Raw genomic sequence first — 16219 nt, forward strand, 5'->3', positions numbered from 1 at the left:
TAATTTAAAAAATCGTTCGGGAAATAAGTTTACTCCCTGGGTACTTTCTTTGTATACATTCGACTATACGGGCCAAGCCCGGGATTTACGGGAAATCGCGGGTTTTCGTTTGCCGGCGATTAAACCACTTTCATTAAGCGTCTCATCAAAAATGAAAACATTTCTGAAAACTACAAGTCTCATGCGTTTTAGTGGTGAAAAAATAATATAAAAAATCGTTCGGGAGATGAGTTTACTCCCTGGGTACTTTCTTTGTATACTTTTGACTATACGGGCCGAGTCCGGGATTTACGGGAAATCGCAGGTTTTCGTTTGCCGGCGATTAAACTTCTTTTTTTCAGCGTCTCATCAAAAATGAAAACATTTTTAAAAACTACAAGTCTCATGGGCTTTAGTGGTGAAATAATAATTTAAAAAATCGTTTGGAAAATTAGTTTACTCCCTGGGTACTTTCTTTGTATACTTTTGACTATACGGACCGAATCCGGGATTTACGGAAAATCGCAGGTTTTCGTTTGCCGGCGATTAAACTTCTTTTATTCAGCGTCTCATCAAAAATGAAAACATTTTTGAAAACTACAAGTCTCATGCGTTTTAGTGGTGAAAAAATAAATTAAAAAATCGTTCGGAAAATGAGTTTACTCCCTGGGTACTATCTTTGTATGCTTTTGACTATACGGGCCAAGCCCGGGATTTACGGGAAATCTCGGGTTTTCGTTTGCCGGCGATTAAACTTCTTTTATTCAGCGTCTCATCAGAAATGAAAACATTTTTGAAAACTACAAGTCTTATGCGTTTTAGTGGTGAAAAAATAATTTCAAAATCGTTCTGGAAATGAGTTTACTCACAGGGTACTTTCTTTGTATACATTCGACTATACGGGTCAAGCCCGGGATTTACGATAAATCGCGGGTTTTCGTTTGCCGGCGATTAAACCTCTTTCATTAAGCGTCTCATCAAAAATGAAAACATTTTTGAAAACTACAAGTCTCATTCGTTTTAGTGGTGAGAAAAAAATTTAAAAAATCGTTCGGGAAATGAGTTTACTCCCTGGGTACTTTCTTTGTTTACATTCGACTATACGGGCAAAGCCCGGGATTTACGGAAAATCGCGGGATTTCGTTTGCCGGCGATGAAACCTCTTTTATTAAGCGTGTCATCAAAAATGAAAACATTTTTGAAAACTACAAGTCTGATGGGATTTAATGGTGAAATAATTATTTAAAAAATCGTTCGGGAAATGAGTTTACACCCCGGGTACTTTCTTTGTATACTTTTGACTATACGGGCCGAGTCCGGGATTTACGGGAAATCGCAGGTTTTCGTTTGCCGGCAATTAAACTTCTTTTATTCAGCGTCTCATTAAAAATGAAAACATTTTTGAAAACTACAAGTCTCATGCGTTTTAGTGGTGAAAAAATAATTTATAAAATCGTTCGGGAAATGAGTTTACTCCCTGGGTACTTTCTTTGTTTACTTTTGACTATACGGGCCGAGTCCGGGATTCACGGGAAGTCGCGGGTTTTCGTTTGCCGGCGATTAAACTTCTTTTATTCAGCGTCTCATCAAAAATGAAAATATTTTTAAATACTACAAGTCTCATGGGATTTAATGGTGAAATAATAATTTAAAAAATCGTTCGGGAAATGAGTTTACACCCCAGGTACTTTCTTTGTATACTTTTGACTATACGGGCCGAGTCCGGGATTTACGGGAAATCGCAGGTTTTCGTTTGCCGGCAATTAAACTTCTTTTATTCAGCGTCTCATTAAAAATGAAAACATTTTTGAAAACTACAAGTCTCATGCGTTTTAGTGGTGAAAAAATAATTTATAAAATCGTTCGGGAAATGAGTTTACTCCCTGGGTACTTTCTTTGTATACTTTTGACTATACGGGCCGAGTCCGGGATTTACGGGAAGTCGCGGGTTTTCGTTTGCCGGCGATTAAACTTCTTTTATTCAGCGTCTCATCAAAAATGAAAATATTTTTAAATACTACAAGTCTCATGGGCTTTAGTGGTGAAATAATAATTTAAAAAATCGTTCGTGAAATGAGTTTACACCCTGGGTACTTTCTTTGTATACTTTTGACTATACGGGCCGAGTCCGGGATTTACTGGAAATCGCAGGTTTTCGTTTGCCCGCGATTAACCTTCTTTTATTCAGCGTCTCATCAAAAATGAAAACATTTTTGAAAACTACAAGTCTCAAGCGTTTTAGTGGTGAAAAGATAATTTGAAAAATCGTTTTGGAAATGAGTTTACTCACAGGGTACTTTCTTTGTATACATTCGACTATACGGGCCAAGCCAGGGATTTACGGGAAATGGCGGGTTTTCCTTTGCCGGCGATTAAACTTCTTTTATTCAGCGTCTCTTCAAAAATGAAAACATTTTTGAAAACTACAAGTCTCATGAGCTTTAGTGGTGAAATAATAATTTAAAAAATCGTTCGGGAAGTGAGTTTGCACCCTGGGTACTTTCTTTGTATACCTTTGACTATACGGACCGAATCCGGGATTTACGGAAAATCGCAGGTTTTCGTTTGCTGGCGATTAAACTTCTTTTATTCAGCGTCTCATCAAAAATGAAAACATTTTTGAAAACTACAAGTCTCATGCGTTTTAGTGGTGAAAAAATAAATTAAAAAATCGTTCGGGAAATGAGTTTACTCCCTGGGTACTATCTTTGTATGCTTTTGACTATACGGGCCAAGCCCGGGATTTACGGGAAATCTCGGGTTTTCGTTTGCCGGCGATTAAACTTCTTTTATTCAGCGTCTCAACAGAAATGAAAACATTTTTGAAAACTACAAGTCTTATGCGTTTTAGTGGTGAAAAAATAATTTAAAAAATCGTTCTGGAAATGAGTTTACTCACAGGGTACTTTCTTTGTATACATTCGACTATACGGGCCAAGCCCGGGATTTACGATAAATCGCGGGTTTTCGTTTGCCGGCGATTAAACCTCTTTCATTAAGCGTCTCATCAAAAATGAAAACATTTTTGAAAACTACAAGTCTCATTCGTTTTAGTGGTGAGAAAAAAATTTAAAAAATCGTTCGGGAAATGAGTTTACTCCCTGGGTACTTTCTTTGTTTACATTCGACTATACGGGCAAAGCCCGGGATTTACGGAAAATCGCGGGATTTCGTTTGCCGGCGATGAAACCTCTTTTATTAAGCGTGTCATCAAAAATGAAAACATTTTTGAAAACTACAAGTCTCATGCGTTTTAGTGGTGAAAAAATAATTTATAAAATCGTTCGGGAAATGAGTTTACTCCCTGGGTACTTTCTTTGTTTACTTTTGACTATACGGGCCGAGTCCGGGATTTACGGGAAGTCGCGGGTTTTCGTTTGCCGGCGATTAAACTTCTTTTATTCAGCGTCTCATCAAAAATGAAAATATTTTTAAATACTACAAGTCTCATGGGATTTAATGGTGAAATAATAATTTAAAAAATCGTTCGGGAAATGAGTTTACACCCCGGGTACTTTCTTTGTATACTTTTGACTATACGGGCCGAGTCCGGGATTTACGGGAAATCGCAGGTTTTCGTTTGCCGGCAATTAAACTTCTTTTATTCAGCGTCTCATTAAAAATGAAAACATTTTTGAAAACTACAAGTCTCATGCGTTTTAGTGGTGAAAAAATAATTTATAAAATCGTTCGGGAAATGAGTTTACTCCCTGGGTACTTTCTTTGTATACTTTTGACTATACGGGCCGAGTCCGGGATTTACGGGAAGTCGCGGGTTTTCGTTTGCCGGCGATTAAACTTCTTTTATTCAGCGTCTCATCAAAAATGAAAATATTTTTAAATACTACAAGTCTCATGGGCTTTAGTGGTGAAATAATAATTTAAAAAATCGTTCGGGAAATGAGTTTACACCCTGGGTACTTTCTTTGTATACTTTTGACTATACGGGCCGAGTCCGGGATTTACTGGAAATCGCAGGTTTTCGTTTGCCCGCGATTAACCTTCTTTTATTCAGCGTCTCATCAAAAATGAAAATATTTTTGAAAACTACAAGTCTCAAGCGTTTTAGTGGTGAAAAGATAATTTAAAAAATCGTTTTGGAAATAAGTTTACTCACAGGGTACTTTCTTTGTATACATTCGACTATACGGGCCAAGCCCGGGATTTACGGGAAATGGCGGGTTTTCGTTTGCCGGCGATTAAACTTCTTTTATTCAGCGTCTCTTCAAAAATGAAAACATTTTTGAAAACTACAAGTCTCATGAGCTTTAGTGGTGAAATAATAATTTAAAAAATCGTTCGGGAAGTGAGTTTACACCCTTTATACTTTCTTTGTATACCTTTGACTATACGGGCCGAGTACGGGATTTACGGGAAATCGCAGGTTTTCGTTTGCCGGCGATTAAACTTCTTTCATTCAGTGTCTCATCAAAAATGAAAACATTTTTGAAAACTACAAGTCTCATGCGTTTTAGTGGTGAAAATATAATTTAAAAAATCCTTCGGGAAATGAGTTTACTCCCTGGGTACTTTCTTTGTATACTTTTGACTATATGGGCCGAGTGCGGGATTTACGGGAAGTCGCGGGTTTTCGTTTGCCGGCGATTAAACTTCTTTTATTCAGCGTCTCATCAAAAATGGAAACATTTTTAAAAACTACAAGTCTCATGGGCTTTAGTGGTGAAATAATAATTTAAAAAATAGTTCGGGAAATGAGTTTACACTCTAGGTACTTTCTTTGTATACTTTTGACTATACGGGCCGAGTCCGGGATTTACGGAAAATTGCAGGTTTTCGTTTGCCGGCGATTAAACTTCTTTCATTCAGCGTCTCATCAAAAATGAAAACATTTCTAAAAACTACAAGTCTTATGCGTTTTAGTCGTGAAAAAATAATTTAAAAAATCGTTCAGGAAATAAGTTTACTTCCTGGGTACTTTCTTTGTATACATTCGACTATACGGGCCAAGCCCGGGATTTACGGGAAATCGCGGGTTTTCGTTTGCCGGCGATTAAACCACTTTCATTAAGCGTCTCATCAAAAATGAAAACATTTCTGAAAACTACAAGTCTCATGCGTTTTAGTGGTGAAAAAATAATATAAAAAATCGTTCGGGAAATGAGTTTACTCCCTTGGTACTTTCTTTGTATACTTTTGACTATACGGGCCGAGTCCGGGATTTACGGGAAATCGCAGGTTTTCGTTTGCCGGCGATTAAACTTCTTTTATTCAGCGTCTCATCAAAAATGAAAACATTTTTAAAAACTACAAGTCTCATGGGCTTTAGTGGTGAAATAATAATTTAAAAAATCGTTTGGAAAATTAGTTTACTCCCTGGGTACTTTCTTTGTATACTTTTGACTATACGGACCGAATCCGGGATTTACGGAAAATCGCAGGTTTTCGTTTGCCGGCGATTAAACTTCTTTTATTCAGCGTCTCATCAAAAATGAAAACATTTTTGAAAACTACAAGTCTCATGCGCTTTAGTGGTGAAAAAATAAATTAAAAAATCGTTCGGGAAATGAGTTTACTCCCTGGGTACTATCTTTGTATGCTTTTGACTATACGGGCCAAGCCCGGGATTTACGGGAAATCTCGGGTTTTCGTTTGCCGGCGATTAAACTTCTTTTATTCAGCGTCTCATCAGAAATGAAAACATTTTTGAAAACTACAAGTCTAATGCGTTTTAGTGGTGAAAAAATAATTTAAAAAATCGTTCTGGAAATGAGTTTACTCACAGGGTACTTTCTTTGTATACATTCGACTATACGGGCCAAACCTGGGATTTACGGGAAATCGCGGGTTTTCGTTTGCCGGCGATTAAACCTCTTTCATTTAGCGTCTCATCAAAAATGAAAACATTTTTGAAAACTACAAGTCTCATTCGTTTTAGTGGTGAGAAAAAAATTTAAAAAATCGTTCGGGAAATGAGTTTACTCCCTGGGTACTTTCTTTGTATACATTCGACTATACGGGCCAAGCCCGGGATTTACGGGAAATCGCGGGATTTCGTTTGCCGGCGATTAAAACTTTTTTATTAAGCGTGTCATCAAAAATGAAAACACTTTTGAAAACAACAAGTCTCATGGGCTTTAGTGGTGAAAAAATAATTTATAAAATCGTTCGAGAAATGAGTTTACTCCCTGGGTACTTTCTTTGTATACTTTTGACTATACGGGCGGAGTCCGGGATTTACGGGAAGTCGCGGGTTTTGGTTTGCCGGCGATTAAACTTCTTTTATTCAGCGTCTCATCAAAAATGAAAATATTTTTAAATACTACAAGTCTCATGGGCTTTAGTGGTGAAATAATAATTTAAAAAATCGTTCGGGAAATGCGTTTACACCCTGGGTACTTTCTTTGTATACTTTTGACTATACGGGCCGAGTCCGGGATTTACTGGAAATCGCAGGTTTTCGTTTGCCCGCAATTAAACTTCTTTTATTCAGCGTCTCACCAAAAATGAAAACATTTTTGAAAACTACAAGTCTCATGCGTTTTAGTGGTGAAAAAATAATTTAAAAAATCGTTCGGAAATGAGTTTACTCCCTGGGTACTTTCTTTGTATACTTTTGACTATGCGGGCCGACTCCGGGGTTTACGGGAAATGGCGGGTCTTCGTTTGCCGGCGATTAAACCTCTTTCATTAAGCGTCTCATCAAAAATGAAAACATTTTTGAAAACTACAAGTCTCATGGGATTTAGTGGTGAAATAATAATTAAAAAAATCGTTCGGGAAATGAGTTTACACCCCGGGTACTTTCTTTGTATACTTTTGACTATACGGGCCGAGTCCGGGATTTACGGGAAATCGCAGGTTTTCGTTTGCCGGCGATTAAACTTCTTTTATTAAGCGTCTCATCAAAAATGAAAACATTTTTGAAAACTACAAGTCTCATGCGTTTTAGTGGTGAAAAAATAATTTATAAAATCGTTCGGGAAATGAGTTTACTCACAGGGTACTTTCTTTGTATACATTCGACTATACGGGCCAAGCCTGGGATTTACGGGAAATCGCGGGTTTTCGTTTGCCGGCGATTAAACCTCTTTCATTTAGCGTCTCATCAAAAATGAAAACATTTTTGAAAACTACAAGTCTCATTCGTTTTAGTGGTGAGAAAAAAATTTAAAAAATCGTTCGGGAAATGAGTTTACTCCCTGGGTACTTTCTTTGTATACATTCGACTATACGGGCCAAGCCCGGGATTTACGGGAAATCGCGGGATTTCGTTTGCCGGCGATTAAACCTTTTTTATTAAGCGTGTCATCAGAAATGAAAACATTTTTGAAAACTACAAGTCTAATGCGTTTTAGTGGTGAAAAAATAATTTAAAAAATCGTTCTGGAAATGAGTTTACTCACAGGGTACTTTCTTTGTATACATTCGACTATACGGGCCAAACCTGGGATTTACGGGAAATCGCGGGTTTTCGTTTGCCGGCGATTAAACCTCTTTCATTTAGCGTCTCATCAAAAATGAAAACATTTTTGAAAACTACAAGTCTCATTCGTTTTAGTGGTGAGAAAAAAATTTAAAAAATCGTTCGGGAAATGAGTTTACTCCCTGGGTACTTTCTTTGTATACATTCGACTATACGGGCCAAGCCCGGGATTTACGGGAAATCGCGGGATTTCGTTTGCCGGCGATTAAACCTTTTTTATTAAGCGTGTCATCAAAAATGAAAACACTTTTGAAAACTACAAGTCTCATGGGCTTTAGTGGTGAAAAAATAATTTATAAAATCGTTCGAGAAATGAGTTTACTCCCTGGGTACTTTCTTTGTATACTTTTGACTATACGGGCGGAGTCCGGGATTTACGGGAAGTCGCGGGTTTTGGTTTGCCGGCGATTAAACTTCTTTTATTCAGCGTCTCATCAAAAATGAAAATATTTTTAAATACTACAAGTCTCATGGGCTTTAGTGGTGAAATAATAATTTAAAAAATCGTTCGGGAAATGCGTTTACACCCTGGGTACTTTCTTTGTATACTTTTGACTATACGGGCCGAGTCCGGGATTTACTGGAAATCGCAGGTTTTCGTTTGCCCGCAATTAAACTTCTTTTATTCAGCGTCTCACCAAAAATGAAAACATTTTTGAAAACTACAAGTCTCATGCGTTTTAGTGGTGAAAAAATAATTTAAAAAATCGTTCGGAAATGAGTTTACTCCCTGGGTACTTTCTTTGTATACTTTTGACTATGCGGGCCGACTCCGGGGTTTACGGGAAATGGCGGGTCTTCGTTTGCCGGCGATTAAACCTCTTTCATTAAGCGTCTCATCAAAAATGAAAACATTTTTGAAAACTACAAGTCTCATGGGATTTAGTGGTGAAATAATAATTAAAAAAATCGTTCGGGAAATGAGTTTACACCCCGGGTACTTTCTTTGTATACTTTTGACTATACGGGCCGAGTCCGGGATTTACGGGAAATCGCAGGTTTTCGTTTGCCGGCGATTAAACTTCTTTTATTAAGCGTCTCATCAAAAATGAAAACATTTTTGAAAACTACAAGTCTCATGCGTTTTAGTGGTGAAAAAATAATTTATAAAATCGTTCGGGAAATGAGTTTACTCACAGGGTACTTTCTTTGTATACATTCGACTATACGGGCCAAGCCTGGGATTTACGGGAAATCGCGGGTTTTCGTTTGCCGGCGATTAAACCTCTTTCATTTAGCGTCTCATCAAAAATGAAAACATTTTTGAAAACTACAAGTCTCATTCGTTTTAGTGGTGAGAAAAAAATTTAAAAAATCGTTCGGGAAATGAGTTTACTCCCTGGGTACTTTCTTTGTATACATTCGACTATACGGGCCAAGCCCGGGATTTACGGGAAATCGCGGGATTTCGTTTGCCGGCGATTAAACCTTTTTTATTAAGCGTGTCATCAAAAATGAAAACATTTTTGAAAACTACAAGTCTCATGCGTTTTAGTGGTGAAAAAATAATTTATAAAATCGTTCGAGAAATGAGTTTACTCCCTGGGTACTTTCTTTGTATACTTTTGACTATACGGGCGGAGTCCGGGATTTACGGGAAGTCGCGGGTTTTCGTTTGCCGGCGATTAAACTTCTTTTATTCAGCGTCTCATCAAAAATGAAAATATTTTAAATACTACAAGTCTCATGGGCTTTAGTGGTGAAATAATAATTTAAAAAATCGTTCGGGAAATGCGTTTACACCCTGGGTACTTTCTTTGTATACTTTTGACTATACGGGCCGAGTCCGGGATTTACTGGAAATCGCAGGTTTTCGTTTGCCCGCAATTAAACTTCTTTTATTCAGCGTCTCACCAAAAATGAAAACATTTTTGAAAACTACAAGTCTCATGCGTTTTAGTGGTGAAAAAATAATTTAAAAAATCGTTCGGAAATGAGTTTACTCCCTGGGTACTTTCTTTGTATACTTTTGACTATGCGGGCCGACTCCGGGGTTTACGGGAAATGGCGGGTGTTCGTTTGCCGGCGATTAAACCTCTTTCATTAAGCGTCTCATCAAAAATGAAAACATTTTTGAAAACTACAAGTCTCATGGGATTTAGTGGTGAAATAATAATAAAAAAATCGTTCGGGAAATGAGTTTACACCCCGGGTACTTTCTTTGTATACTTTTGACTATACGGGCCGAGTCCGGGATTTACGGGAAATCGCAGGTTTTCGTTTGCCGGCGATTAAACTTCTTTTATTAAGCGTCTCATCAGAAATGAAAACATTTTTGAAAACTACAAGTCTTATGCGTTTTAGTGGTGAAAAAATAATTTAAAAAATCGTTCTGGAAATGAGTTTACTCACAGGGTACTTTCTTTGTATACATTCGACTATACGGGCCAAGCCTGGGATTTACGGGAAATCGCGGGTTTTCGTTTGCCGGCGATTAAACCTCTTTCATTTAGCGTCTCATCAAAAATGAAAACATTTTTGAAAACTACAAGTCTCATTCGTTTTAGTGGTGAGAAAAAAATTTAAAAAATCCTTCGGGAAATGAGTTTACTCCCTGGGTACTTTCTTTGTATACATTCGACTATACGGGCCAAGCCCGGGATTTACGGGAAATCGCGGGATTTCGTTTGCCGGCGATTAAACCTTTTTTATTAAGCGTGTCATCAAAAATGAAAACATTTTTGAAAACTACAAGTCTCATGCGTTTTAGTGGTGAAAAAATAATTTATAAAATCGTTCGAGAAATGAGTTTACTCCCTGGGTACTTTCTTTGTATACTTTTGACTATACGGGCGGAGTCCGGGATTTACGGGAAGTCGCGGGTTTTCGTTTGCCGGCGATTAAACTTCTTTTATTCAGCGTCTCATCAAAAATGAAAATATTTTTAAATACTACAAGTCTCACGGGCTTTAGTGGTGAAATAATAATTTAAAAAATCGTTCGGGAAATGCGTTTACACCCTGGGTACTTTCTTTGTATACTTTTGACTATACGGGCCGAGTCCGGGATTTATTGGAAATCGCAGGTTTTCGTTTGCCCGCAATTAAACTTCTTTTATTCAGCGTCTCACCAAAAATAAAAACATTTTTGAAAACTACAAGTCTCATGCGTTTTAGTGGTGAAAAAATAATTTAAAAAATCGTTCGGAAATGAGTTTACTCCCTGGGTACTTTCTTTGTATACTTTTGACTATGCGGGCCGACTCCGGGGTTTACGGGAAATGGCGGGTGTTTGTTTGCCGGCGATTAAACCTCTTTCATTAAGCGTCTCATCAAAAATGAAAACATTTTTGAAAACTACAAGTCTCATGGGATTTAGTGGTGAAATAATAATTAAAAAAATCGTTCGGGAAATGAGTTTACACCCCGGGTACTTTCTTTGTATACTTTTGACTATACGGGCCGAGTCCGGGATTTACGGGAAATCGCAGGTTTTCGTTTGCCGGCGATTAAACTTCTTTTATTAAGCGTCTCATCAAAAATGAAAACATTTTTGAAAACTACAAGTCTCATGCGTTTTAGTGGTGAAAAAATAATTTATAAAATCGTTCGGGAAATGAGTTTACTCCCTGGGTACTTTCTTTGTATACTTTTGACTATACGGGCCGAGTCCGGGATTTACGGGAAATCGCAGGTTTTCGTTTCCCGGCGATTAAACTTCTTTTATTCAGCGTCTCATCAAAAATGAAAACGATTTTAAAAACTACAAGTCTCATGGGCTTTAGTGGTGAAATAATAATTTAAAAAATCGTTTGGGAAATCAGTTTACTCCCTGGGTACTTTCTTTGTATACTTTTGACTATACCGGCCGAATCCGGGATTTACGGAAAATAGCAGGTTTTCGTTTGCCGGCGATTAAACTTCTTTTATTCAGCGTCTCATCAAAAATGAAAACATTTTTGAAAACTACAAGTCTCATGCGTTTTAGTGGTGAAATAATAATTTAAAAAATCGTTCGGGAAATGCGTTTACACCATGGGTACTTTCTTTGTATACTTTTGACTATACGGGCCGAGTCCGGGATTTACTGGAAATCGCAGGTTTTCGTTTGCCCGCAATTAAACTTCTTTTATTCAGCGTCTCACCAAAAATAAAAACATTTTTGAAAACTACAAGTCTCATGCGTTTTAGTTGTGAAAAAATAATTTAAAAAATCGTTCGGAAATGAGTTTACTCCCTGGGTACTTTCTTTGTATACTTTTGACTATGCGGGCCGACTCCGGGGTTTACGGGAAATGGCGGGTGTTCATTTGCCGGCGATTAAACCTCTTTCATTAAGCGTCTCATCAAAAATGAAAACATTTTTGAAAACTACAAGTCTCATGGGATTTAGTGGTGAAACAATAATTAAAAAAATCGTTCGGGAAATGAGTTTACACCCCGGGTACTTTCTTTGTATACTTTTGACTATACGGGCCGAGTCCGGGATTTACGGGAAATCGCAGGTTTTCGTTTGCCGGCGATTAAACTTCTTTTATTCAGCGTCTCATCAAAAATGAAAACATTTTTAAAAACTACAAGTCTCATGGGCTTTAGTGGTGAAATAATAATTTAAAAAATCGTTTGGGAAATCAGTTTACTCCCTGGGTACTTTCTTTGTATACTTTTGACTATACCGGCCGAATGTGCCAAGTTTTCGCTAGTAGAAGTATCAGAGTCACGTACATTAGCAGCATGGAAAATTTAACTAATACACCAATTGTAGAATTCATTGATACACCACTTCGTAAAATTAGCTCGACTTCAGATATTCCTATAATTCTTGAAAGAAATGGAGTTAAAGAAAGTGATGAATCGTTTATAGACCGCATGTATTCAAACATCAACTTACAAAAAATGAAAGGTGAGCTAATACACGATCTTAAAAACTACCTTGATGAATGTGTTAAAAATGTTGCTCTGTCAAACCGTCACGTTTCTACCGAATGGGATAGTAATAAAATGTTTAGTGTGTTGGAGGAAAGGATTTTATTTTTGGAAAAGGAAGTAAATGCCAAAAATGAAATGATACAAATGTTATTAGCGACGAAATCATCAACGCGTGACGACATACTACATAACTCTCATAGCTTCAACAAATTAAAATCTTGCGAAACAAACGAGAATTTTACAATTCCCAAGGACACCGTTAAGGCAAAAATCATTAAACAGAGTTCCTTTATTCACGCAAATCGCTTTGAAAACTTGCCCATTGAAGAAATAATGGATGATGTAAATAGTGTTGCCAACGAAGTGCCGCATAAAACGCCGCGAAGGAGATCTGACAAAAAATCTAAAGTTACGCAAATAATTGGAGACTCGATTGTAAAAGAAGTGAAGGGCTGGAAACTTTCTTCAAACGAGAACAAGATTATAGTGAAATCCTTCTCTGGAGCCACGACTAAATGCATGGAAAGTTACGCAATACCAACTACGAACATGTCTCCCGATAAAATTATTATTCATTGTGGCACTAACGATCTTAATAGAATCGAAACCGATCAAATTGCTCAAAACATAGTAAAATTGGCTATTAAATTGAAATCTGGTGAAAATAATGTAATGATATCGGGCATAATTCAACGAAAAGACAGACTAAATGAAAAGGTGATGGCAGTCAACAAATCTCTCGCTCATCTTTGCGAACAAAGAAACATCGGCTTTATCAATAATGATAATATAAACCCCGACTTGCATTTGAATAGAAGTCGCCTTCACCTAAATATGAAAGGGACTTCAATATTGTCTCGGAACTTTCTACAGGTGATTGAGGATTGACACAAAAAACCTGTCGAAATTTACGACACAGATCCACCGAACACTGCCTCAGATACTTTTGATTCGACATATGATATTTTCACTCTACGTCGCAGTAACATGTGTAACTTGATAGTCGGTCATTTGAACGTAAACTCGTTGCGAAACAAGTTCGAAGCAATTGATTTAACTTTCAAGCACAATATTGATGTTCTGCTTCTAACTGAAACGAAAATAGATGAATCGTTCACTGATGCTCAATTTAAGTTAGATAATTACGCAATTCTGAGGAAAGATAGAAATGGACATGGTGGCGGTATTTTACTCTATATAAATGAAAATATTCCCTTCAAAGTGTTGCGAAAATATACTTTACCGGATGATATCGAAGTTTTAGTTGTCGAAATAAATCTTCGAAAACGCAAATGGCTTTTAATCGGTGCATATAAACCACCGTTACAAAAAAATTACTACTTTTTAACTCAAATCGCAAATGTATTGATTTCACATCTCAACTATCACGAAAACATCATAATTATGGGTGATTTAAACATGGAAATAAGTGACACAGATTTCGATAACTTCATTTCAACATACGACCTCCATAGACTAATCAAATCACCAACCTGCTTTAAGTCAAGTACTTCGCCTTCTTGCATTGATCACATATTAACAAATCAACCAAATTTCTTTAAAAATAGTGTAACAATCGAAACTGGCATATCAGATTGGCATTTATTTGTTGGAAGTGTGATGAGAATGAACGTGATTAAAGGCGACCCAATTGTGAAACACTACAGAAATTACAACAAAATTGACTACTTTGATTTTGAAAGAACATTATCAATGAACTTTTTGAAATTACTTGAGAACAATTACGACTTTAACCAATTCAATTTATGCATCACGTCTACGCTAAACCATTTTGCACCATTGAAAAAGAAAATACTAAGATTCAATAAAGCACCTTTTATCACCAAGGAGCTTCGCAAAGCTATTATGCACAGATCCAAACTTCGTCGCATATATAACAAATCACGATCAAAAGAAAATTGGTCCAACTTCACTAGACAGAGAAACTACTGTGTTTCCTTATTACGAAAAACCAGACGTTCGTATTTCAAGGGTTTACGTATGACAAGCATTACTGATAATAAAAAGTTCTGGAAGTCTGTCAAGCCATTGTTTTCAAACGTTAGTTATAACACCAACAAAATTATCTTAATCGAGAAAGAAAAGATAGTCACCGACGAACAAAAATTATGCAAAATCTTCAATGAATATTACACCAACATCACGAAAAATTTACCAATCAAACCAAACGATGATACACATACAGCAACCATTCACGATGCAATCCACTCGTATACTAATCACATCAGTATTTTGAAAATTCGTGAAAATGTGGGTTATGATGAAAAGTTCTATTTTTCGCTGGTTGAACAGCCTGATGTTCTCAAAGTCATCAAAGACATGGATGCAAAGAAATCTTCTGTTAGTGGTGATTTTCCAGTTTTTATGTTGAAAAAGTTTATTCATATCTTTGTTCCTATCCTCACTAATATTATAAATTTTTGTTTACAGTCTAATATTTTTCCTGATGATTTAAAACTTGCAGAGGTTATACCTGTTTTTAAGAAGGATGACTGTAATGATAAGGAGAACTATAGACCTGTTAGCTTGCTTCCCTGTTTATCAAAGGTTTTTGAAAGAATTATTCTTAATCAAATGCACACTTTTATGCATGACAAACTCAGCCCTCATCTATCAGGCTTCAGAGAGGGTTATAATACACAATATGCTCTCATTCGAATGATTGAACAATGGAAAAGCACACTTGATAATAAGGGTGTAGTTGGAGCAGTGCTAATGGACCTTTCAAAAGCTTTTGATACTATCAACCATGATTTGCTTATTGCAAAGCTGCATGCCTATGGTTTTTCTGAATCTTCTTTATTATTTATTCACTCATACTTGAAAAATCGTTTTCAGAGAACCAGAATAAATTCTTCTTTTAGCGAATGGCTTCCTCTTCAAGTTGGAGTTCCACAAGGATCAATCTTAGGACCTCCTTTCTTCAATTATTCTATAAACGATTTATTCTGGTTCATTATTCAATCATCCCTTTGTAACTTTGCAGATGATAACACCTTATATGCTTGTGAAAATTCATTAGAAGATGTAAAACAAACACTGCTTACTAATTTGGTCATAGTTAATAATTGGTTTTATGAAAATTACTTAGCAATAAATTTGAAAAAGTATCAATATATTGTATTAGGTCATCACGATGAAAGTTTGATATTTAACCATTTGAAAATTGCGTGTAAATCGTCTGTAGTGCTTCTTGGTGTTACGATTGACTCGAGACTAAACTTTCATTCGCATGTCAAAAACATCTGTAATAAGGCTAGTAGGAAACTCAACGTGCTTCAAAGGATATCTTCCTTTTTGACACCCAAGATGAAGCGTTTTCTCTTCAATTCATTTATTTTGTCTCAGTTTTCTTACTGTCCCTTAGTATGGATGTTTTGTGGAAAAGTTGCGAATAATCGAATCAATCGTATTCATGAACGTTGTCTAAGAATCATACAGGACGATATAAATGGCAGTTACGATGAACTTTTATCTTTATGTAATGTTAAAAATATTCACATCATCAATTTACAGAATTTAATGAAAGAGGTTTACAAATTTTTAAATGGATTGTCACCTCTATATATGAACGAGATATTTTCTGTTAGGGAAAACAAGTACAACCTTCGTTGCTTTAATTTGATCAGGCGACCAACTTGTAGGACAACGTACTATGGCTTAAATACTTTATCAAATATTGCAGGGAAGCTATGGATATCTGTGCCTGACGCTACAAAGAATGCTCCTTCTCTCGAAGCCTTCCGTAGCTCAATAAAATTTTGGGAAGGTGATGTTTGCACCTGTAAAATATGCATGGATATACAATACATACTTTAACTTCACTTATTTATTTATTTATTTTTCTTATTTTTTATCGCTGTTTGCCTTGTTTTACGTTTTGTTGTCGATTTAAATTAGTTATTTA

The 16219-nt window shown here is 36.5% G+C and overlaps 1 protein-coding gene across 1 annotated transcript; it reads left to right on the forward strand.

Moving 5' to 3' along the window:
• Positions 1–12096: 12096 nt before the first annotated feature.
• On the forward strand, positions 12097–13179 carry LOC130627141 (uncharacterized). The gene is made up of 2 exons (XM_057441364.1): positions 12097–12355; positions 12446–13179. The coding sequence occupies exons 1-2, from the start codon at positions 12097–12099 to the stop codon at positions 13177–13179; spliced, it is 993 nt and encodes a 330-aa protein (XP_057297347.1).
• The last annotated feature ends 3040 nt before the right edge of the window (positions 13180–16219 follow it).

This window comes from Hydractinia symbiolongicarpus, chromosome 2 (genome assembly GCF_029227915.1).
Source record: "Hydractinia symbiolongicarpus strain clone_291-10 chromosome 2, HSymV2.1, whole genome shotgun sequence".
NCBI classification, from domain to species: domain Eukaryota; kingdom Metazoa; phylum Cnidaria; class Hydrozoa; order Anthoathecata; family Hydractiniidae; genus Hydractinia; species Hydractinia symbiolongicarpus.

Excerpts from the sequence above, each read along its gene's own strand:
- LOC130627141 (XM_057441364.1), top strand. The coding sequence starts at position 12,097 with ATGGAAAATTTAACTAATACACCAATTGTAGAATTCATTGATACACCA. Across the intron at positions 12,356-12,445 it reads CGTTTCTACCGAATGGGATA|CGACGAAATCATCAACGCGT; the intron begins GTAATAAAATGT and ends AAATGTTATTAG.